Consider the following 23,893-nt stretch of genomic DNA (forward strand, 5'->3'; position numbering starts at 1 on the left):
GCGGGGGGCCTGCCCTGTGCCTGTCCTTATCCTGTGTCCACTGTGAGCAAGTTCTTTAGGGCAGACGTCCGCCTTCTGACCGTTTAGTCCCGCCTTCTAGCAGTCTGCCCTTCCCAGCTCCCTTAATTAAAAAGCCACCCTGACACATACTCCAGCAGTGGTCGCCAACCGGTGGTCCCTGAGGTCTGAAAGGCTGGCGACCGCTGGTTTAAGGAAACCTTTGGAGCTGTGGTTCTCAACCTTCCTCATGCCGCCACCCTTTAGTACAGTTCCTCATGTTGTGGTGACCCCCAACCATAAAATTATTGTCGTTGCTACTTCATCACTGTCATGTTGCTACTGTGATGAATCGTGATGTAAATATCTGATATGCAGGATGTATTTTCATTGTCACACATTGAACATAATGAAAGCATAGTGATGAATCACAAAAACAATATGTAATTATAAATGTGTTTTCCGATGGTCTTAGGCGACCCCTATGAAAGGGTCGTTCGACCCCCAAAGGGGTCGCGACCCACAGGTTGAGAACCGCTGCTTTGGAGTCTGTAACACCTTCCGCATCCCGATCTTGCTAGCCTACCTCCCTTCCTTTCTTCCCGGCGCTGGCTTCCCTAACCCAGTTTTGTTCTGGTCTGAATCACTGCAAAGCCTCCTAGCCCATCCTGGCCACTGTGGCTCAGTTGGTTGGAGCGTCCTCACTGGCACCAAAGGGTCTTGGGTTTGATTCCCAGTCGGCACACGCCCAGTTGGCTTTCGTGTGGGAGGCAGCCTCTTAATAATAATAATAATAATAATAATAATAATAATAAGCCTCCTAGCCCTTTCAGGTTACTGTGTTTTCTCCTTCAAACACAACTTTCATTAAACCTACCTCCCACCCCAGGAGCATTTTAAATGACCTCCTTTTGCCTGATTGAGGCTTTTCCCCTACAGGGACCCTAAAGTGAAGTTCACCCACAGCCTCAGCTAACATTGCAGCGGCCCGCTAACTCTCCGCCCACAAGTCAGATTTCTGTAACTTCCTCGCACAAACCTTTTCTCCTCTCGCTTTTCCTCCCCATTGTCCCCAGCTGTCTGTTTTTCCTTCTGACCTTGACGTGGGTCCACCCTGTTAGCCCTGCCATTGACTCTGCCTTACATGGCTACCTAACTTTTTGTGTGTATTTGGTCCTTTCAGACCGTTCCATGTAAGGCAGCCACAGAGTATTGCCTTGCATCATTTTGTATCTTCCACAGCACCAAATACGGGGATATGCTTGCAGTTAATGTTCAGTAAATTCTTTTTAAGTGATTGAATAATTTCCCTAAGCAAAGGCATTAAAGTAAAAATAGGTCGGTTCAAGCAGTTAGACACCTAGGAAACCGACCAGAAGCAAATAGATAACTGTACTATGGCTATGGTTCCACGACCCAGGGCTCACAGGAACACCAAGAGAGAAAAAAGTTCACAACCAAAAAATTACAAACCACTCAAAAACACATCCCATCGTGACAGTGCATGGCCAAAATAGGAAGCTTACGACTCTTGGGAACTTCACATAGAGAGCATCTGAAAGAAACGTTAAGGGAGAAAATGTAGATTTCAAATAATAATAAAAAAGATAAAGAATAGAAAGTATTAGAAAAAGACACTGAACAAAGAACAGGTACATTTGAAAAGGAAGCCAACAGGTGGGCTGGAGATGGACGCGCGCTCCCTGCAATGGCTGAACGGAGAGAAGCCTGCTGAGACCTCACTCGCGGAGCAGCTGGCCGTGTGTGCGCAGCGGTCTGCGGGCCAGTTGGTGCCCCGCCCGCCCCACGGTCCCGTTGTCCGTAGTCACCACCACAGAGTGCCTGCCACACTGTGCTGTGGCTTCTGCTGTGTCAGTCTCCCCCGTTAGAGCGCAGGGACTGTCCTGTTTATGGTTGGCACAGCGCCTGGCACATGGCAGGAACCCACTGTTTTCCAAGAAAATGTATGAAAAAGCAAAAATAATTTTAACAAAGATAAAATTTGTGGTAACACCACGTACAGAATGAGAACTTTAGCGAGCCCTATATGCCCCAAATTAGGATCCAACAGCAGCAGGAAATGAACAAGAACTACGACTCTTGTAGACATTATTGCCAAGGATATAAGCCACCGTCCCTGGAACCCCGTGGGAAACGAATGAAAAGAGAATACAGCCCTACCCGGTTTGGCTCAGTGGATAGAGCGTTGGCCTGCGGACTGAAGGGTCCTGGGTTCAATTCCGGTCAAGGGCATGTACCAGCAGGGAGTGTGCAGGAGGCAGCTGATCGATGTTTCTCTCTCATCGATGTTTCAAACTCTCTATCCCTCTCCCTTCCTCTTTGTAAAAAAATCAATAAAATATTTTTTTAAAAAGAGAGAATACAAAATAGTAAGTACCCACTATTGCAGGTAAACGGACATCAAACTAATCAGGTCGGGAGTGAACTTGAGCTGATGTCAAGGTCAGCGTGAGAGTTCAGGCCTCATCTGGGGACAGATGAGGCACAGCAGGTGTCAGGAGACTTTACCCTGGTGGAAAGCCTGGATGTAGGCCCCCAGTTTACTAGTTCTGGGTGAGAACATTCTGGCTGCACTGTTCACCTGTTGGTCTGGGCAGGGGCAGGGAGCACGGGCCTTCCTTCTGTCTGGACCCCTAGGGTCCCATACCCAGACATCAACCCCACCCGGAGACCAAGCTGCCAAAGGAACCAATTTTAGGTTCTGGCACCCCTGCCCCCACGGCTCCCCACCCTTCCCCAAAGCATGTAGGATTCTACTGCGCAGTTTTAAGAGCTAAATTCAACCAGCTGTCCTATATTCAGGGAGTCTTCTGCTAGGTGCAGGGAGGCCTGTCTGCGCAGGTGCCCAGGTCCTCCCAGACAAGGTTGCTACTGGCTTTACCTATATTAACTCCAGCGATTATTTCAATACTAGTGACCCGGTGCACAGATTTGTGCACATTGAAAGGAAATTAATTAGAAGGTGGCTGCTGGGGTGGGACTGGGTGAGACAGGGCCAGACAGGTCCTGGAGCCAACCCCTCCGGCCAGCTGCACCTGGGGCGGCGCTGTGGCTCCAAGGGCATCTGTGGAGTGAGTGGGGTGCCTCGCGCAGGTGGGGTCCCTCCACCTGGCCTGCGGGGAATCAGGTGAAACTGGCTCTCCCACATCCCCCGAGGGGTCCCGGATTGCCAGTGGACGGTTCACCACAGCTTGGCAGCTCCTGCATTGAGCATCTGCCCCCTGGTGGTCAGTGTACATCATAGCTACTGGTTGGAGCATCTGCCCCCTGGTGGCCATTGCATGTCATAGCTACCAGTTGGAGGGTTGCTTTGCCTTTTATATAGACCAGGTGGGCTATGAGGTTCATCTTCATTCCACAGGTGAAGAAACAGAGACCCAAAGAAGTTACGTAACTTGCCCAGGATCGCACAGCTAATAAGAGGCAGAGCTAATAAGATTCAGATCCAGATCTGCCTTAGTCTGACACCTCACTCTCTCAAATGGAGGTGAAAGAAGATGGACAGTGTCCAGGATGATGACTCTGGGCCTCCAGGGGCTGCTGCCAGGTGGGCCAGTCGCTTCGAGATTATTGATGCCACAAAGGCCTTCTGGATGCACCGTCTGTGAAGAAAGCAAGCTTTCCGCAGCTGTTGGCCCACATCTACTGATGCACACGCAGTGTGGGCACCAAGCTCTGGTGAGCCACAGGGCAGTCTGCTGCCAGCCTCACCCAGATCTTCCTCCTCCATTTCTTCATACGTCCGGTGGAGAAGCACCTCTCTAAAAGCCCATCACTTGCCCCTGAGATGACACTCTGCAGGCCACGCCCCGCTTGGGTGCTCCACAGTCGCTGACGGATCTGGAAACAGCCTACCTGGTGGAGGAAACACGCTATCTGGAGTCGAAGGGGCCTTGCTGAGTCCTGGGATTGCTGCTCCCAGCTGTGCAGCCCCAGTGGCTCTCTGAGCCTCAGTTTCCCCGGGTGTGCAATGAGACTGGGGATAAGGAATGTGATAGAGTGACAGAACCACCTGCTCAATATCTGCTGGCTGTTAGTAATGCAACAGTATCCAGGGTTTGAGCATTTCCTCCATGGATGGCTTTGAATATTTTCCCAGCCTCCCATCATTCCCTTCTTTGTCGGTAGCTCTTCATTGGTACAGTCCAACCGTTTCTTGCTGGTGTGGGACCACCTCCACCCAGGCAGTAATAGCCTCTGAACTAAGGGAGCGGAGAGCTATGTGCAAAGGCCCTGAGTGGAAGTTGGTCTGGTAGATCGGAGGGCAGCGAGGAGGCCACGTGTCCAGAGCAGAGTAAGTGAAGGGCAACTGGTGAAAATGAGACCAGGGAAGTTGGGCCTTGAGGCCATTGGCTATGACTCCTAATGAGACATAAACCAGATATATCCCTAATTTAGACCACAGGAAGGTGGCCTTCAAAAAGTCGGGGAGCTCCGGCTAGTGTGGCACGGAAAGGTCACTGGTTCAATTCCCCATCAGGCTTCAGGTTTGATCCCTAGTTGGGTTGTGTACGGGAGGCAAACAATTGATGTTTCCCTCTCACATCAATGGTTCTCTCTCTCCCTCTCCCTTCCTCTCTCTCTAAAATCAATTTAAAAAATATTTTAAAAAATGGGTGAAAACTGCCCTAACCGGTTTGGCTCAGTGGATAGAGCGTCAGCCTGCGGACTCAAGGGTCCCAGGTTCAATTCCGGTCAAGGGCATGTACGTTGGTTGCGGGCACATCCCCAGTAGGGAGTGTGCAGGAGGCAGCTGATCGATGTTTCTCTCATCGGTGTTCCTAAGTCTATATCCTTCTCCCTTCCTCTCTGTAAAAAATCAATAAAATGTATATATTTTTTAAAATGGGTGAAAACTGAAGCTAGCTGAGTGGCCATTTAGCCAGCAAATCTCTCTGATTTGCCCCGTGGGGGATGGTGAGGGAGGAGGGAGGGTGCTCACTCACACTGAGTCCCAAGGGCCCTGGGGGAGGCGGGAGGGTCAGGGCTGGGCCTTGCTGGAACCTGGTTAGGGTGGACAGTGAGGGTGGGAGACACCAAAGCCAAATCAGAGAGGGCAGACGACGGAGGAAAGAAAATGCTACATCTTCCCACAGCCCATCCCTCCGTGCACAGAAAGTCCTGCTCCCTACTCACGAAAGATTGTGGAGGGCAGGCTGTGTGGCAGGCACTGTGCTAACACCTGGGGACACCACACCTGGGGACACAGAGGCAAACAAGCCAGGGCCCTACCTCTCAGGGTCTCGTAAGGCCTAAGTGTCAGGTTTGATCAAGCAATTGAACTGATACCTCTCCCCTGGGAACTGGCTTTTCAGGCTACTTCGCTAGGGACATTCACTTTGCTGAGACCACATTTCATTTGTGGTGACCACATTCCATTCTCTCTCCTCGGGGTGTGCATAAAGAAGTGTCCGCCCAGAAAAAAAGTCCACCAAAAGTTCTTTAAAAGCCGCCAACTCCATCACTGGGTGCTGGAGCCTGGTGTGCGGATGATCGAACAAATTTGTACTCCCTCACCACTCTGGCCTCTCCTCGGGCGGCCTAACACCAAGTCCCCAGGCAGGCAGGGGTTGTCACATTTCCCCGGTTCTGAGCACAGGGCTGCTTGTTGACAGAAGGGAGGAAGGGAGAAACCTGGGGGCAGGAAGGAAGGAAGCGTGCAGCTCTGTGACGGGAGAGTGGATTTTAGTGGCGTCTGAGCGGCTGGCTAGATAACAGCTCTCCGGGAAGTGTGTGCAAGAGCTCAGGGAAGGTGCAGAGTGACTCCTGCCCTTGTGTGGCTCAGACTGGGAAGGCGGTCAGGGCAGGAGGGTCGCCGGCAGGGCAGCTGTCTCAGCCGCACGGTGGGTTCTCTTTCTCCGTTTGAAAACCTGTCGAAGGTCTTCAGGCTGCGCTGCTGTGGGGGACCCCGCGGCCCTGGAGAAAGGCCACGGCTGTTTGGAGATCAAAGGAGCCTGACCTGGGGGGGAGGCCCTGTACACTGGCCGCTTGCTCAGCTCTGGACGCCTCCTCTGGCACAGCCTGGCACCATTCCTGGGCTCCGGCCTTGCTTTGCTGCCTCCCTCTGGCGCCTTCCTGTCCAGATCCTGGCTCTGGCTCTGTGGGGTCCCTCTCTCCTCCCCAGAAACACATCCTTCCCTCTGCCCCCTCCCCGCCCCGGGGGCACAGCTCCTGCCTCTTGCTCATTGGCTGTTTGTCAGTCCAGCCCTGATGGTAGGCCCCCCTCTTCAGTCCCGTTTCCCAGGACAACTCCCTCCGCCCCACCTGCTGTGGGCCTGGCCTCAGGCGACCTTGAGTCCTTCCGGAATAGCGGGCGGGCTTTAGGGCCTGGCACGAGCCTCGCTCAGTCCCCGAGAATGCCAGCTGTGAAACTAGATCGTTCACACAGAGCTGTTTACAGCTTCACTGACGTCCTCCGGCCACCCACGTCAGGACTGACACACTTGCTGCCTTGTCTTTCCGCTGTCTTTGCACCTTTGAGGGGACCGGCTGCCGGGGCGGCCAGCCCCAGGCTGGGCTCCTGCGTGAGGGAGGTTGGATTTGGCCTCCCCAGTCCCTCTTGGAACAGACTGGCTCTGAGTAATTGCAGCCTCAGACTGACATACAGCTTAGGAGCACCCAGACCAGCAAGGGGAGGGGCCCGCAGGCGCCCGAGTGTGGGAAGCGTCCTGGAAAAGGTGAAGGGCAGGAAGGAGGAAGCCTGCGGGCTGGACCCAGACCTCCCAAAGGGCAGCCCCAGCCCTCCCAGACCACAGCCCCGAGTGGACCCAGGGGAGGAAGTACTGGTTGTTTGGGGAGGGGGCAGGCCGGCTCCTCAGTGAGGGAAGCGAGCTTCCATCGGCTTCCTCCCTCCAAGCCAGGGGCTGGTGACAAAGGCCATGGCTGCCATTGGCACTCTGGTGTGGCCTCTGCTCACCACGTGGCTGCCCACATAGCCCCTGCCCGGGCCTCCTGAAGGCCAGGGGCAGTAGGAGCTGAGGGGGAAGGGAGGCTGTGCGGAGGGCATGGAGGGGGCAGCAAAGGCTATGCCAGCCGCAGGAGCAGGTTTCAGTGGGCTGCCTGCATCTTCCCTGATCCATGCCACCCCTGCTCACAGGCCTGTGTGTCACAGGCCATTAAGCTCTCAGCAGGTGCTTGGCTGAGGCTGGGACTAGGCAGGCAGGGGGGTTGGGGACACGGGGAGCCTAGGGGACATGCCCAGCCAGCCTGTCCCCTCTGGCCTTGGCTTATGGGGGATAAATGCTCCTCTGCGGAGTCCTCACTCTCCCTTGAAAAAGTTACATCCTTGTGAACCTTTGGACATTCCCTGCATGTGCACACACACACACACACATGCATCACCCCCCCCCACGTACAGTCCACACATACACAGCACACCCACAGCACATATATGCACATACACATCACATGTACCACACACACATCACGCACCACACATAGCACACATATACATGCATACCACGTCACCACACATATATGCCACATATATACCGTGCACATACATATCCCACATACACATACATACCTCACACATACATGCAGGAGTTGGCAAAAGTAGGTTTACAGTTGTGAGTATGCAAAACAGAGTTTATTCTTGTATTATTTATTAATTATTATATTATTTACGTGTATTATAACTATAAACCTAATTTTGCCCACCCCTGTATACATCACATATGCACACCACAAATAGACCACATATACCACACACATCACACCCCCATATACGTACATAGTAAATATATCACACACCACACACATACAACACATATCAGGCATACACATACATGCATGCTACACACATCCCGCATGCATATATATGCTATACACACACCACACATACCACATACACAAATACCACCCCCCCACACATACACACACCACATATACACACATCACACCCCCATATACGTACATAGTAAATACACCACACACACATGCACACACCACACACACATGCACACACCACACACACATGCACTCCCCCACACACGTGCACACACACACCACACACTCGCATTTCCTCCCTGGCAGCCCCAATGCCCACTGCTGCCCCAAGGCTCACGTTCAGAGGCCTCTGGGTGACCCCGTCTGCACACAGAGCCCTCTTTGCCTCCCAGGGCAGGGCTTTCTCACCAGCCAGCCAGCCACGTGAGCTCCCAGCCCTGTGGTTTGTGCTGGTTTGTGCTGGGGCCTCCCCCCTCCCTCTGTCTCCACCCCTGGAGAACTGAGCTACAGGGAACAGAGCTCTTCAGTCCTTGGGCCTTGAAAGCAGAGAAGAGGAGAGAAAGCAGGAGGCTATTCATGCCAATGACCCAAACAGCCCTGAAACGCAGACACTGCTCCCACTCAGAGGGTCATGTGTTCGCGCCCACTGAGTCAGGGGCTCCTCTGCTTAAAACTCTGTACCCACTCCCCTTAGCTCGCAAGCACCTCAACTCAGCAGACAAAGCCCTGTCCCGCGTTCCCCAGCCCCTGGACTCCCGGGGTGCTGAATGCCTGCCCTCCTTCCTGGTCTCACCCTGGTCTCTCCAGGCCACGCCCTTCGCACATGCTGTTCCTTCTGTTTTGAATGCCTTTTCTCTCCTTGCCCACCTGGAGAGTTAACAGCCTTCACCCTGCGTGTAGCTTCTGCTAGGAAGCCTTCCTCTGTTCTCAGGAGACTTTGGTGCCCCTTCTTTGGGAGCAGACAACTCCCTGTGCAAAGCTTTTCCCACATCGAATTTTAGTGGTTAACAGACCTCATTACACTGTGACCTAAGGGGCAGGGGACTGAGATTAATCCATAACCACAGTGCTGACGCATAGTAGGTGTCCAAGAATACTTGTCAACTGAATTTACCACTTAGTGAACGGGGTGGAAGAGATGGAAGTAAGCAGAGAGACCCTGGCCTGTGGGCTTAGTTAGTTGAGCATTGTCCCATGCACCCAAAAGTGGCTGGCGCGATGCCAGGTCAGGGCACATGGCCGGCTTTCGGATTGAGTGCTCAATCCCCAGTAGGGGGCGTGCAGGAAGCAGCCAATTGATGTTTCTCATATCAATGTTTCTCTCTCTCCCTCTCTTTTTTTGTTAATCCTCACCCTTTTTTCCATTGATTTTTAGGGAGAGTGGAAGAGAGAGGGAAAGACAGATAGAAACATCGATGTGAGAGAAACACATCGATTTGTTGCCTCCTGTACCAACCCCAACCAGGGTCTGGGCTGGGGAGGAGCCTGCAACCAAGGTTATGTGCCCTTGACTGGACTTGAACCTGGGACCCTTTGGTCCACAGGCCGGTGCTCTATCCACTGAGTCAAACCACCTGGGGCTTCTTTCCTGTCTCTCTAAAATCAATAAAAACATTAAAAAAAAAAAAAAAAAAAAACAAGCAAAAGGGAACACCAGGTCTGAGGAAGGAAAGGCATTCAGTGGTAGATATCAAGAAGGCCCCCTGGGGAAATGACTGGGCTGCTGACCGTGTAAAGAACGGATCGGTCACGGCGCAGGGAGGAAAGGTCCTCTGACGGGAATGGGAATGTTTGTAGCCAACGTTCACTGAGCGCCTCACTCGAAGTCCTTACAGACGTCATTACTCATCGGATCGTCAGCACTGCAGGAGGCTGGCACTGCGATCACCCCCATTTCACAGACGGGGAAAGGGACGTTCAGTTACTGTGCAAGGCCTATAGGTCAGATTCGACGGGAGGGACAGAGCAGCCAGAGGGAGACAGAAAGTGGGATTTGACTTTACAGCGGGGAAGCTCCTTAAAGAATTGATGCTGCTGATGTCCTGGTTGGTTTTCTCAGTGGTCAGAGCATCAGCGCCCCAGACTGAAGGGTCGTGGGTTCGATTCCCGGGCAAGGACACATCCCTAGGTGCCGGGTCGATCCCTGCGTGTGATATGTCTCTCTCATATCAACGTTTCTCTCTCTCCCCTGCCAACCTCCCTTCCACTCTCTCTCTAAAGATCAATGTGTCAGCCAACTTGTGGGAAGGCCGAGTCAGGAACTGTGGTTCAGCTTAGCTCAGCTGACACGGCACAGAGCCACCACTGAAGGTCACCACCCAGCCCCAGGGGCGGGGTGAGGAAGGAATGGCTGGGAGGGTGGGTCAGAGCCAGACTGGGATCTTGGGAAGCTTTCCTGGGACCGTGGGCTGGTTTGAGAGGCCGCGTGTGAGATGGAAGTGAAGGTGGGACCTGTCCCGGGCGATGTCCTGAAGGTGTTGGGATAGTCAGGCTGGGGCAGGACAGGAACCTGGGCTAGATTCTGAATTGGGTGGCGCTGGGTGTGTGTGAGGGAGACCAGGGGCTGGGGCTGAGCCTTGGGTGATGCCTGCAGATGAGACACACATGAGGCAGAAAGGCTGCCAAATTGTGAGGGGCCAAGGGCAGGGAGGTGGGGGTGGGCGGGGGGCAGAGCCCTGGAAGGTTGTTTGGGGACGTGGGCATCTTGGCCCTCCTTCCTGGGCAGATGCGGCTTTGACGGTGCCCATGTTATATTCAATTAGGTCGTCTCCTGCAGGGACCTCTACCCGCTCCCCTGCCTCCCAGTGAGGGGCAGGTCCTGCTGTTTAGGCCCAGACCCTACTCTGGAAGCCCAGCACTGGATGCTAAGTATGCAATCAGCTCTGGGCTCAGGTGGCACATCTGTCCATTCCACCCACATGCCTTCCGAGGCCCTACTGTGTGCGGACCACTGGGCTGGGCTGGGCACCAGCCGTGAGTCCGTGTGCTCTGGCCCTGCCTGCAGGGAGTCAGGGTGCAGTCTGCTGGAGGCGGAAGAGGAACCGGGCACTGCAGGCGAGGGGAGAGGAGCACCCAGGAAGGAGGCCTCCCCAAGCCCTGGGAGGCGTCCAGGAAGAAGTGGCATTTGAGTATGAGTCTGGTCAAGGCCCTCAATCTAACCATCACGAACAGGAAATCAGGGACCGGCACTGGCATCGCGCTGTCTGAGGGGCCTGTCGGGCCAGCACCCAGGGTCCTCTGAGCTGCACTGTGCAGGGAACGGAGCCCGTGGATGACAGGACAGCTAGCAGGCGGGACAGCTCGCTGTGCCAGGGGGGCCTTATTTGGGTCCTGATTTTTAAAAAATATATATATTTTATTGATTTTTTTTACTGAGAGGAAGGGAGAGGGATAGAGAGTTAGAAACATTGATCAGCTGCCTCCTGCACACTCCCTACTGGGTATATGCCCGCAATAGGTACATGTCCTTGACCGGATTCAAACCTGGGGCCCTTGAGTCCGCAGGCCGATGCGCTATCCACTGAGACAAACCGGTTAGGGCAGCGGTTCTCAACCTGTGGGTCACGACCCCTTTGGGGGTCAAATGACCTTTTCACAGGGATCGCCTAAGACCATCAGAAAACACATATATAATTACATATTGTTTTTGTGATTAATCACTATGCTTTAATTATGTTCAATTTGTAATCATGAAAATACATCCTGCATATCAGATATTTACATTATGATTCATAACAGTAGCAAAATTACAGCTATGAAGTAGCAACAAAAATAATTTTATGGTTGGGGGTCACCAGAACATGAGGAACTGTATTAAAGGCTCACAGCATTAGGAAGGTTGAGAACCACTGGGTTAGGGCATGGATCCTGATTTTTTTTAAATGATGATGAGTTACTCTGCGCAGGCTGCCATAACAAAATACGGCGGACGGGGAAGCTTAAAGACAGCAGCACTTATTTCTCACAGTGCTGGAGGTGTGACGTCCAGTTCAAGGTCTGCCGGGCTCGATTCCGGGGGAGGGGTCTCTTCCTGCTTGTCCTCGGCCACCTGTCCTCACGTGGCCTTTCCTGGGCAGGGGGCCAGGGGCTGGGGTGGGGGGGGGTAGGGGTGAGAGAGATCGCTTCCTCTTCTTACAAGGCCACCAGTCCGATCAGATTTGAGCCCCACTCTTTTGACCTCATTTAACCTGAACTAACTCCCAAAAGCCCTGTTTCCAAACCCAGCCACATCGGGGGTCAGGACTTAAATATGTGAACTTGGGGGACACATTTCAGGCCACGGCAGGTGGCGTTGATGAAGAACTGTCTCTGTGAATGTTGGCGAGTAGTTGATTACATTGAGGAAGGATTGCTAAACGCCTCCTAGGGGTGATAATGGGGATATGGTCTCCTATATACACACACAATGCCATCAAAAGTCCGAGTGCGATTTAAGCGGCCCTCTGCATCATGATGCAGGGTTGATCTGCGAGGGCCAATTGAAAATATCTGTGTGTCAGTGGACCGTGCCGCCAAGCCCGCATTGTTCAGGGTGGACTGTATGTAACACGTATAAGACATGCGTCTGCATGCATATATAGAATACATCACCATCCTGTGAGTGTGAGTGTGAGTGAGTGTGTATGTCCTTCTTCCAGGTGGCCAGGAAATGTTTAGGGGCGAAATCATCTGATGTCTGGGATTTGCTTTTAAGGGTGGTGGGTGGGCAATGAATGTGGCTGCACGTGGAGCAGGACTGACCATGAGCCGGGGGCTGCTGGGCCTGGGTTACAGGCTCATGGGGTGCATAAAAAGTAAAAGCAAAAGGGAGGAGGTTAGTGAAGTTTAGGGTTGGGGGAGGAGCCAGGCACCTGCTGGCAGAAATCGCTGAGGCGAAGCTCTGAGAGAGGCTGAGGCGTGAGAGCCCGGTTCACAGGCGCTGGAGCCTGAAGCACTGCCAGGCACTCGGTGCCAAGGCCCTGCACTGCAGGACAAAGACCAGTCTCAACGGAGGGCCTGGCTCAGGCCCAGCGGCCAGAACCCAGGGGGAAGGCCCGGAAGGCCTGTGAGGCTAGAACGAGGAGCGGAGGCAGTGTGGCTCTGGAAGGGCTGGGAGCCCAGGCGGCCGAGGAGACTTCGGGCAGGGCCGCCCTGGCGCACTGGGATCTGGGAAGCACTGGGTGGGGCAGTCAGAGCTCAGCCAGGCTCCCAACCAACTCTCCGCCGGAACTGGGGGGCGTTCACCGTGGCTTTGGAAACATGACTTCTTTTGTGTTCTTACTGGGTGACTTGGAGCAACTTACTTAACCTCTCTGATCCTCATTTTTTTCTTCTGTTTGGCTCAGTGGATAGAGCGTCAGCCCACGGGCTGGAGGGTCCTGGGTTCGATTCTGGTCAAGGGCACGTACTTCAGTTGCAGGCTCAATCCCTGGCCCTGGTTGGGGTCCGTGCAGGAAGCTGGTTCTCTCTCGCTCTCCCCCTCCCTTCTACTCTCTCCTGGGATAACCATATAATCTATCACTCAAATCAATGGAAAAATATCCTCAGGTGAGGATTAACAACAACAAAGAAATGGAGTGGTAAAATGAGGTCAGTAATAGGACCCACTTCACAAGCTGCTATGGAATGAAATGAGAAAATACTTGTAACACTACAAAGAGTGTGTTCGCTATTCTTATCATCGGCAGTTTCAGGGAGGAAGGCACCCTCCCTTGGGCATTAAAATGAGAGCCCCAGTGGGAGGAGCCACCCCATACTCCTCCTGCCGGCCCTTCACAGGCTTGTAACTAATTTTTAATATATTTTTATTGATTTCAGAGAGGAAGGAAGAGGGAGAGCGAGATAGAAACATCAATGATGAGAATCATTGATTGGCCACCTCCTGCACACCCCCTACTGGGGATCGAGCCCGCAACCCGGGCATGTGGCCTGACTGGGAATTGAACCGTGACCTCCTGGTTAATAGGTCGATGCTTAACCACTGAGCCACGCCAGCCGGGCTATTTTTAAAATTTTGTAAGCTGTTTTCACAGCAGTGAACAGGGTCAGATGCAGAGAAGTTGTTGAGGACCAAGTAGAATCCACTGAGCCCTGTAACAGAGAAAGTGTGGTTGACTAGAGATGCTCTGACCAAGAGTCCAGCCAAGGCCACAGCCCCAGAAACTACTCCTGGCCGTTGCCCCCCTGTTGTGTGGCTTCTGGAACTGGGGGTCCATGGGAGCAAAAGTTCAGCCCCCATGAGGGAGGGGTGGGCCCGAGCAAACTCCTCCCCCTGCGGGGAGCACCAGCCTTTCCCCTTCAGGGCTGTGGCTCTGGGACCACTTCCTCCTTCTTCACTCTGAAGCCGGGAGCAGGCCTGCTGAGCTCTTGGGAGAGACAGGAGCAGATGCCTGATGCCTTAGCCCACCTGTGACCCCAGGTGGGGTGGTGAGGGTGCGGGCTGGAGGCCTCTCTCTGCCTCAGGGGACCCTGGAGGCCTGCAGGATGGAGGGGGCGAGTAAGGAGAAGCTGGCATCTGTGTCCGATCTGGTGACTGTATTTGAGAACAGCAGGTATGGGGTGGTGGGGGGGAGGGTCACCATGCCCACGCTGGGCCCCTGGGCAGTACAGGCCCTCCAGGCTGGGGAGCAGGACCAGGGCCCCCGGGGCCCTCAGTGAGCAGGCCTCTCTCTGGGCCTGTCCGGGACACCCCTCCTGACTGGGCAGTGGGCCACTTGGTCATGGGTTCCTCGGGGCCTAGGAGAGTGTTGTTGGGGCAGCCAGGAGCTGGGCAGCGAGGAGAGTGTGTCAGTGTGTTGGGGAGAGTCCCGATGTGTGTAATGATGAGAGAGATGACCTTCAACCCCCACCCACAGCCCCTCCCGCAGAATTAGAGCTAATACTGACCATGCACTTACCCCTCCTGACTGGGAAAACCATACAATCTGTCACTCAAACCAGGACACGTCGACACCGAGCGTGAATGCACTGACTTGTCCGGGTGGGGCGGGGCGGTAGGAAAAGCTGGGATTGTATCGCACGACTGGGGTGTAGGGTCGGCTCACCTGCAGGGTGCTAAGTGTTTTTTTACCTCATTACTCATCTAACAGCCTAGCAGGGGAGGCTCTATTTCTATCTACAGATGAGAAAATAAAGGCACAGAGAGGTGAGGAGGCTTTAAGTTCATGGGCAAAGGGCAGTGCAGGGGCTTCCGTCTGAAGGGGAAAGGGCCAAGTCACGTGTGTGGAGGTCATCAGCGGCCCTGGCAGGGGTGGTGCACGTGTAGGTGTGTGCATGTGTGTGTGTGCCTGTGTATGTTTGCCTGTGTGTGTGTGCGTGACATTAACCCACGCTGCAGGCATGTCAGGGTCTGTGCTAGGGACTGTCATGCTGAGTCCTCGGGAGATAGACTCTGAGGTGGAGGTTTCCTTCAGGGGATCTCTGGGGACATGTGTGGGGCAGAGGCCCGGCCCGTCCCAGGGAGTGCGGAACTGGGTGCCTCTCAGGCTGTTCCCGCTGAGGCAAGGGGGACTAATCACTGGTGTGGACTTGACCTTGGGTGAGGCAGCTCTCTTCCGGGGCCGGGGCCATTGCCGGCAGCTGCGAGGATGGTGCCTCTGCCCTGAGGGGCTGTGGGTGGCACAGCCCAGCACCCCCAGGAGCCAGCAGACGTGGGGGCTAAAGAATGACTCCTGCCCAGAGACTTTTGTCTTCGATGCTAGGCTCTGGGACAGTAGATATCCCAGGAGGGCACTGAGCACACAGAGCCTCCTGGCCTGCCTGGCAGAGGGGCACAGACGGGGCCCCAGAGGACAGCTCCACTCCCAGAGCCGGTGACTGGCCCTGCCTCTGCCAGGGTCCTTTGCCACACATTTCAGCACCGAGGACAGCTCTGCAGCCACCTGCTGGGCCCACCAGCCCCTTGGGTGTGGGGAGAGGGCATCGTCCCACCCAGTGCCCCAGGCACGCCCAGTGGAGACCTTCAGCACGTGTGTTCTGCCCAGCAACACCCCTAGCAGGAGGAGGCAGGCCTCAGACCAGAATTCGGTCAGAGGAGGCCCTGTAGGAGGGTGAACATCACCCTTACTGTGTGAGGCAGGTGCCTCCATGCCCGCTACCTGGGCCCGGGCTTTCTGGTGAGGTCTCCAGCGTGTTAGCTGATCTGAAACTGAGGGGTGAAGAGGAAACCAGCTGGCCTGGGGCGCTCGGAGAGAAATGCAGAAGCTGGAGCCACATGTGGAACAGAAAGCCCGAGGCCAGGCTGCTTCCATGAGCTGCAGCCCCGCGGCCTGGGGAACCGGGCACTGGGCACCGAGCAGTGGAGGAGCCCGTGGGGGGCCGTCGGAGGCCGGTCCCGATCCCCTCTCTGCTACGAACCAGCTGTGTGACTGGGGACGGGCCCGATCCCCTCTCTGCTACGAACCAGCTGTGTGAGTTGGGTCGGTCCTCTCTGGACCTATTTCTCCTCGACTCAGGTGGGGAGGGGCAGTTGGGAGGAAGGCTCAGGAGCCAGCCCGCCTGATCGGAATCCCACCTCTGCCACCCCCTCGCTGAGAGATGATCCCCTCTGCCTCTTAGCTGGAAAGGGGGTAATGGAACGCTTTCTCCGAGAACGTTGGAGATTTCATACCTGGCTGGTGTCCACTGCCCAGCCTGTCTTCCTCCTAGGATGCCTGTCTGTGCTGTCATCGCAAGCCTTCCCACAGCAAAGGCAGCTGGATATACAGGGAGGTGGCCTCTGTTCCCTAAAGAGTTTAATGGCCTGCAGACCCGGTAGGCAGGGTGACCACGCTGCCCTCCAAACCCCATCGCTGGGAGCCCAGGGAAGCTGCTCAGACCGGCCTTCTCCACGTCCCCCGCTGGAGGCACAGGGGAGGTGCACAGGGAGGGTGATTGGCAGCAGAGGGTTGGGGCACTCAAACCTCTGTGTGCAGGCGGGGTTCCTGTGCAGGGGGTGCTGTTCCCAGGTACAGGTCTTAAATGTTGGGAGGGCAGGATGTGGGGTTCAGATCTTCGCTCCTTGGGGAGCAGCTCTAGTTTGACTCCTCCAGACTGTGGGCGGCGCCGGGAGTGGGTTCTGTGGCGAGATCGTGTCCCGTCCCTCCTGCCTGTTAAGTGTGGGCCTTCCCTCGTTCGCCTAATGCAGTGGTCGGCAAACTGTGGCTCGCCAGCCACACGCGGCTCTTTGGCCCCTTGAGTGTGGCTCTTCCTAAGCCTTAGGAGTACCCTAATTAAGTTAATAACAATGTACCTACCTCTATAGTTTAAGTTTAAAAAATTTGGCTCTCAAAAGAAGTTTCAGTCGCTGTGCTGTTGATATTTGGCTCTGCTGACTAATGAGTTTGCCGGCCCCTGGCCCTAACGCGAAGGAGGCCAGGTGTCAGCGGCTGATGCTCAGGGCTTTTTGGAGGAAGTTGTTTCACGTGTGGGATTGTTGTCTAGGTCTGTGTGCAGATTTGGTCTGAAGGGTCCTCTCACATCCCCATCTGGACACCCCCAGCACTGACTTCTAACTTAGGTCTGCGCGCGTGGTTGCAGGATCGCTGTGTCAGCTCCCAGCGTCTCCCTGCACAGCGGGGAGAGGCCTCCTGGCTGCGTGTTAAACCGGGAAGTCCGCAGTTCACGCTGACTCATTCTGAAGACTGGAGTTCCCTCCGAGAGAGCTGGGAGGGAAGTGGATGTTTACTTAGCGACTCCTCCTGAGGGCCAGGCCCCCGGGGGCCACCGCACCCCTGTGATTTGCATCACCCACCCCTACTGCCCACCTACTGCCCGCAGGTGCTGTCCCTCCCCCCCCTGCTCTACAGACAGGTACCCTCAGGTGTGCTCTCTCCGCAGGGCGCCAGGGGCAGCGCCCGGGGCCCACCATGCCGGGTGCAGGTCTCCCTCACCCGAGGGGCCGGGGGAGAAGCCCAGCGCCGGGGAGGCCCTGGAGCCCGGGCCCAGGACGGTCAGCAGGAGGTACCTGAGCTCCCTGAAGAACAAGCTGTCCAGTGGGGCCTGGAGGAAATCTTGCCAGCTCAGCAGCTGCCCCGAGCCAGGGACACAGGTGCCTGGGGGCTGGGGTAGAAGTGGGGAGCTGGGGTCCCCTCCACTGACGCCCGCCCCGCACAGTCTCTCCCAGCCAGCGCCAGCACTTCCCCAGCTGGAAGCGAGCCCCTCCCAGTTAAAGGCTTTTGATTAAGTGTCCAGCGTGTACCCCGCTGCTGGGAATTTCACGTACCCCTCTGTGCGGGCGTCTGTCAGGCCAGGACAGACAAGCTCAGACAGCTTAAGCCTAAGTGGTTCTCAACCTTCCTAATGCCGCGACCCTTTAATACAGTTCCTCATGTTGTGGTGACCCCCAACCATAAGATTATTTTCGTTGCTACTTCATCACTGTCATGTTGCTACTGTTATGAATCGTCATGTAAATATCTGATATGCAGGATGGTCTTAGGCGACCCCTGTGAAAGGGGCGTTCGACCGCCAAAGGGGTCGCGACCCACAGGTTGAGAACCACTGGCTTAAGGGGCTTGTCCAAGGAACAGTCTCCATCTTGTAAACCAGGTACCCTTCCCAGTGGGGCCTCAGTTTACCCACTGAAGGAGGCAACAGTCCCATCTAGAAGCAGAGGTCAGTGCTAATTCCTGTCCTTGGACTGATCCGGGAAGGTCACCTCCTTGCTCTGGGTTTCAGGGTCCTGTCTGTGCAGTTCAAAGGCGAGGCTGCAAGGTGCTTGGCCCTGGGGCCAGACTGCCCGGGCTCACTCCCCGCTCTTCTGCTTGCTACCTGTGCGACCTGGGGCAAGTCCTCCTAACCTCCCCGCCCTTTAGTTTCCCCCCTTGCAAACGGAGGTGATGATCACAACAGTACGTCTGGTTATTAATCGCCACATAACACACCACCCAACACGCCGTTGCCGAAGAGTTTATTCTTCCTTATAACAATCCTGTGGGTTGCCTGGAGCACTACTGGGTGGATCTTCTATTGGTCTCGCTGGGGTTTGTCCTAGTCACCCCAGGCTGCCATAACACAGTACCACAGCCTGGGTGACTGAAAGGACAGAAACGCATTTCCCCACAATTCTGGAGCTGGAAGTCCAAGGTCAAGGTGCCGCCGGGCTGGTTTCTGGTGAGGCCTCTCTCCTGGGCTTGCAGGTGGCTGTCTTCTTGCCGCGTCCTCGCATGGCCTCTTCTCTGCTTTCCTGTGCCGCTTCCTCTTCCCATCCAGCACCAGTGGATGAGGGCCCTGCCCTGATGCCTTCAGTTCGCCTCAACTACCTCCTGAAAGGCCCTAGCTCTAAACACCTTAACTACCTCCTGAAAGGCCCTAGCTCTAAACACCTTAACTACCTCCTGAAAGGCCCTAGCTCTAAACACCTTAACTACCTCCTGAAAGGCCCTAGCTCTAAACACCTTAACTACCTCCTGAAAGGCCCTAGGTCTAAACAGTCATGTTAGAGGTTAGGCCAGTGGTGGCGAACCTTTTGAGCTCGGCGTGTCAGCATTTTGAAAAACCCTAACTTAACTCTGGTGCCGTGTCACATATAGAAATTTTTTGATCTTTGCAACCATAGTAAAACAAAGATTTATATTTTTGGTATTTATTTTATATATTTAAATGCCATTGAACAAAGAAAAACCAACCAAAAACATGAGTTCGCGTGTCACCTCTGACACACATGTCATAGGTTCGCCATCACTGGGTTAGGGCTTCAACATATAAATTTGAGAGGGACACAACTTCGTCCATGGCAGGGCCTCTCATGTGGCTGCAGGCCGATGGTAGCTGGAGCTAGAATGCCCCCAAAGCTCAACCCTCTAGCCTGGTGCCTGGCCAGAGGCTGGGCTCAGCTGGGACGTGGCACGGTGGCCCCTGGCTCTGTCCGTAGAATCTCAGGGCTTCTCCTCCCCATGGGCCTCTCCGCCAGGGCCACCAGACCTCCGGATGCACTGAGGGCATGAGTACTGGGCGGGCATGCATGCCAGGAGGTGCGTTTCACCGGGGCATCTTCAAAGACAATGCCCAGGTGCCCATCAGAGGAGACCAAAGCTGTCCCTCTCCTTCTCCCCCCACACCCCCTGCAGGAGCCCGAGAAGAGGATCGTCCAGGAGCTGCTGGAGACCGAGCAGGCCTACGTGGCCCGTCTGCACCTGCTGGACCAGGCCAGTGGCTAGGACACCCCCACCTGAGCCCCAGCACCTGGTCTCCTCACCTCACTCTTGCTCTCCCTCCTGACCCACCTCACCAGAGCTGAGAGACCCCTCAGTCTGATTCTAGGAGGCCCGAGTCCTCTAACCCTGCTGGCTGGAGCAGGCAGAAACCAGGACAGCCCATCAGCGCCACTCCCCACTCCCCCCTTGGTGCCTGGTGCCTCACCTGTGCCGAGTACACACCAGCCAGTCCTCCCAGGCCCCCACAGCACCCTCACCCCAAGGCAAACATCCTCACCTATCATCCCTTCACACTTTCTTAAAGAGCCCAAGGCGAGGGGCTCCAATCACTGCACCCCAGCAGAGGCACCTTTAGGCTGGCAAAGTCTAAGACCCCGACAGCCCAGACTGGCCCATTCCTGACATTCATCAGCCGCCTGCCTTTGGCCAAGTCCGCGAGTCCCTAGGCCAGGGTTTGCCCGTCTGTAAAGTGGCCGGAATACAGTCTTCCCTGCCTGTGTTGCCTGGGGTTGTTGGGAGGATGCGGGGGGTTAGGGAGGTGAGAGCACTCAGTAAGCGGGAGCTGGACCTGCGGCCGTGCGTGTCCCCCTGGGCGGCCGGGGGCTCCCTCTCTGCGTGGGCCCCCCTGACCCTGTGGCGGCTGCAGGTCTTCTTCCAGGAGCTGCTGGAGGAGGCCCGGAGCAGCAAGGCCTTTCCCGAGGACGTGGTCCGGCTGATCTTCTCCAACATCTCCTCCATCTACCAGTTCCATGCGCAGTTCTTCCTCCCGGAGCTCCAGCAGCGGCTGGATGACTGGTGAGGTCCACCAGGAGCCCCCCGCCCCCCGACCGCAGCCCCGGGGCCTGGTCGGGGTGCTGCCCCAGGGCCCTGGCTGTGTGGCCATGACGGTCTCCTGCTCTGCACTCACTGTCTGCACAGTGAGGGGCTTGGATGAAGGAGCCCTGGGTGTGTGTGTCCTGGGAAGGGGTGGACCAGGTCCTCACTAGGCTGGGTGACTTAGGAGGCGGGACTAACCTTCCTCCATGCCCGGCCGGCCGGGGCTTTCTACCTGTTCACTCATTTAATCTTCAGATCAGCCCCTGTGTGATGGGGGCGTCGTAGTTATGCAAGAAACCCTCTTTGTTTTCAGAAGTGACCACTCAAGTATTTGGTGGTAAAATTGCTTGCTTTATGTATTTTGCCAAAGAAATGCCACAATGTCTGGGATGTCCTTTAAGATTCTTCAGCAAAGAAGGATGTTAGTGATTGTTCAATCCAGTGATGAATATGTAGTTCATTGTTATATTCTTTTGACGTTATACGTATTTTTAAAGTCAACCCTCCGAGGCCACCTGCCATCATTTTCACTTTTCCAGATGGGAAAACTGAGCTATAGAGAGGCTAGTTGACTTGACCACGAAACTCAGATGGAACAAGAGGCAGCTAGACTAAGAGACGCAGCTGGGAATCACACGCAGATGGGCCAGCTCCCGACTGCTCTGCTTTTTAAAAAAATATATATATATATTTTATTGATTTTTCACAGAGAGGAAGGGAGAGGGATAGAGAGTTAGAAACATCAATGAGAGAGAAGCATCGACCAGCTGCCTCCTGCACACCCCCTCTTGGGGATGTGCCCATAACCAAGGCACATGCCTTTGACCGGAATCGAACCTGGGACCTTTCAGTCCCCAGGCCAACGCTCTATCCAGTGAGCCAAACCGTCTAGGGCTGCCCTGCTCTTAAAGTTCCTGGGTTGCATGGCCTTCAGGCCCTTCCACGGGCGACCCTGGACGAGTTCTTCCCCTGGGTCTCCATGTCCTCCTCCAAGCAGGGCTGCGAGACTGTATGAGAGGAGGCGGGCAGTGCCTGGCACGTGGCCCTTGTTACTGTCACAGGAACAAGTACCCAGTGGGTACTCAACACCTGTCCTGGGCCCGGCCGGTGCTGGCCTTTGGGGGAGCCCAGTCCGTGGGAGAGAACACGCCCCCCGTCACATACGTGTGGGATGACACGTCCCATGACTGCACCCAGAAGTGCAGTGGGAAGGCTGCTTTGGCGGGTCAGGGCCCGGGCCTCACCTACCTGCCCGGAGGGAGAGGAGGCCCTCAGGCCGAGGGCCATACTGGGCGCCCCTCCCGCAGGTCAGCCACCCCCCGCATCGGGGATGTGATCCAGAAACTGGCCCCCTTCCTGAAGATGTACAGTGAGTATGTCAAGAACTTTGAGCGAGCCGCGGAGCTGCTGGCCACCTGGACTGACAAGTCTCCCCGCTTCCAGGAGATTCTCACTCGCATTCAGGTTAGCTTGGGTGGGGGCGGGGCAGAGCCTGCATGCCACCCTTGGGCGCAGTGGCTGCGTTTCCCCAGCCATCTGGGGCACCTCCCAGGCTCAGCCTTCCCTCGATTCCCTCGCCCCTCCCGCTCTCACCCCACACTCCTCCTCCCCTTATCCCTCCCCAAGAGCAGGGAGGCCTCGGGCAGCCTGACCCTGCAGCACCACATGCTGGAACCTGTGCAGAGAATCCCACGCTACGAGCTGCTGCTCAAGGAGTACGTCCAGAAGCTGCCAGCCCAGGCCCCGGACCGGGCTGATGCCCAGAGTGAGGACACGCCCGGGGCACCCGGGGATGGGGAGGCCGCGCTGCTCCCATATAGTCACTGAGCACCTGCTAAAATGTTGTAATCGCATCAGCCATCAACCTGGACCGTGGGTACTTGGTAGACATTATCTACACCATTAGCTACTTTTTGTTGTTAACTCTCACCCGAGGATATTTTCCCACTGATTTTTAGAGAGAGTGGAAGGGAGGTAGGGAGGGGGAGAGAGAGAGAAACGTCAATGTGAGAGACACACATGGATGGGTTGCCTCTTGCACATGCCCCAACCCGAGGTGGGGGATTGAACCTGCAACCCAGGTACATGCCCTTGACCCAGAATCAAACCCGCGGCCCTTCGGTGTGAGTGCCGATGCTCTAACCACTTAGCCACACTGGCCAGGACCCACTAGCCATATTTTGCAGGCAAGGACATTGAGGTCCAGAGAGGTTAAGTGACTTGCTCCATGGCACGCAGCCAGAAAGGGGCAGAGCGGGGCTTTGAAGCCAGGCCTTTCCAGAGCTCCCCTGGGTCCGGGGAGCAGTGGGAGAGACAGACGCCGGCGGCCTGAGCTCCGTCTTGCGGTGGCTCCCAGCTCTCCAGCCTGGAGGGAAGTGGCCCCCACCACCAGCTCAGGGCCCTGCCTCAGCCTCCAGCCTGATTTTCAGGGGATAACTCTAGTTCTGTCCTGCCCCCCAGAAGCCCTCGACTTGATCTTCTCAGCCGCGCAACACTCCAACGCAGCCATCAAGGAGATGGTGAGCAGCCCCGCCCGCAGGGGAGAGGGCAGGGGGGCCCCTGGGGCCCTGCCTCCTCCTTCCTGCGGCTCTCAGCCTCCCAGCCCACCCAGGTCTCTGCACCCGCCCATCCCTGGTCCCTCACCCCTCGCCCCCTCACCCCTTGTCCCAGAAGGAGGTGGGCCCTGCGCGTGACTGAGGGCACACCGTCCCCAGGAGCGGCTGCAGGACCTGTGGGAAGTGTACCAGCGCCTGGGCCTGGAGGACGACATCGTGGACCCCTCCAACGCCCTGCTCCGCGAGGGCCCGGTGCTCAAGATCTCCTTCCGCCGCAGGGACCCCACGGAGCGCTACCTTTTCCTGGTAGGGGAGGCGGGGGGTCACACCGCGGGGCCTGCCCAGGCTCTCGGCACTACCCGCGGGAGGAGCAGGGAAGAGCCTGCTGACCCGCCCGCTGCTGTGGCCCCAGCGGCCTCCGGGCCTGGGGGTTCCCAGGGGCGGGGTGTCCCAGACACGCCCCGGGGAGCCTCGGCGTCTGAACCCAGACCCTTTGGCTCCGAAGCCCGTGGTGTGATCTGTGCTCCAGGCGGCACAGCAGGGCGTTTAGGTTAGCTACTCGGAGGAACTGCCTGGTTGGCATCGGAGCCCTGGAAGCTGTTCCTGCCTGGTGGGCGGGGTGCAGGGAGCTCCTGGCCCCTAAGCCCTGGGAAAGGCCTCCCA

General features: G+C 56.0%; 1 protein-coding gene across 1 annotated transcript in view; it reads left to right on the plus strand.

The window, feature by feature from the left end:
• Positions 1-14,208: 14,208 nt before the first annotated feature.
• FGD2 (FYVE, RhoGEF and PH domain containing 2) overlaps positions 14,209-23,893 on the plus strand; it is a gene marked incomplete at its 5' end in the record, with an annotated part of 28,199 nt that continues 18,514 nt past the window's right edge. Inside the window, 8 exons of the mRNA XM_081094435.1 lie at positions 14,209-14,276; positions 17,542-17,752; positions 19,773-19,850; positions 20,506-20,654; positions 21,983-22,139; positions 22,302-22,440; positions 23,136-23,194; positions 23,390-23,536. Coding sequence (XP_080950561.1) covers positions 14,209-14,276; positions 17,542-17,752; positions 19,773-19,850; positions 20,506-20,654; positions 21,983-22,139; positions 22,302-22,440; positions 23,136-23,194; positions 23,390-23,536 — 1,008 coding nt within the window. The remainder of the gene's footprint in view (positions 14,277-17,541; positions 17,753-19,772; positions 19,851-20,505; positions 20,655-21,982; positions 22,140-22,301; positions 22,441-23,135; positions 23,195-23,389; positions 23,537-23,893) is intronic.

Source organism: Myotis nattereri (genome assembly GCF_964212035.1).
Source record: "Myotis nattereri genome assembly, chromosome: 6".
Classification (NCBI taxonomy): domain Eukaryota; kingdom Metazoa; phylum Chordata; class Mammalia; order Chiroptera; family Vespertilionidae; genus Myotis; species Myotis nattereri.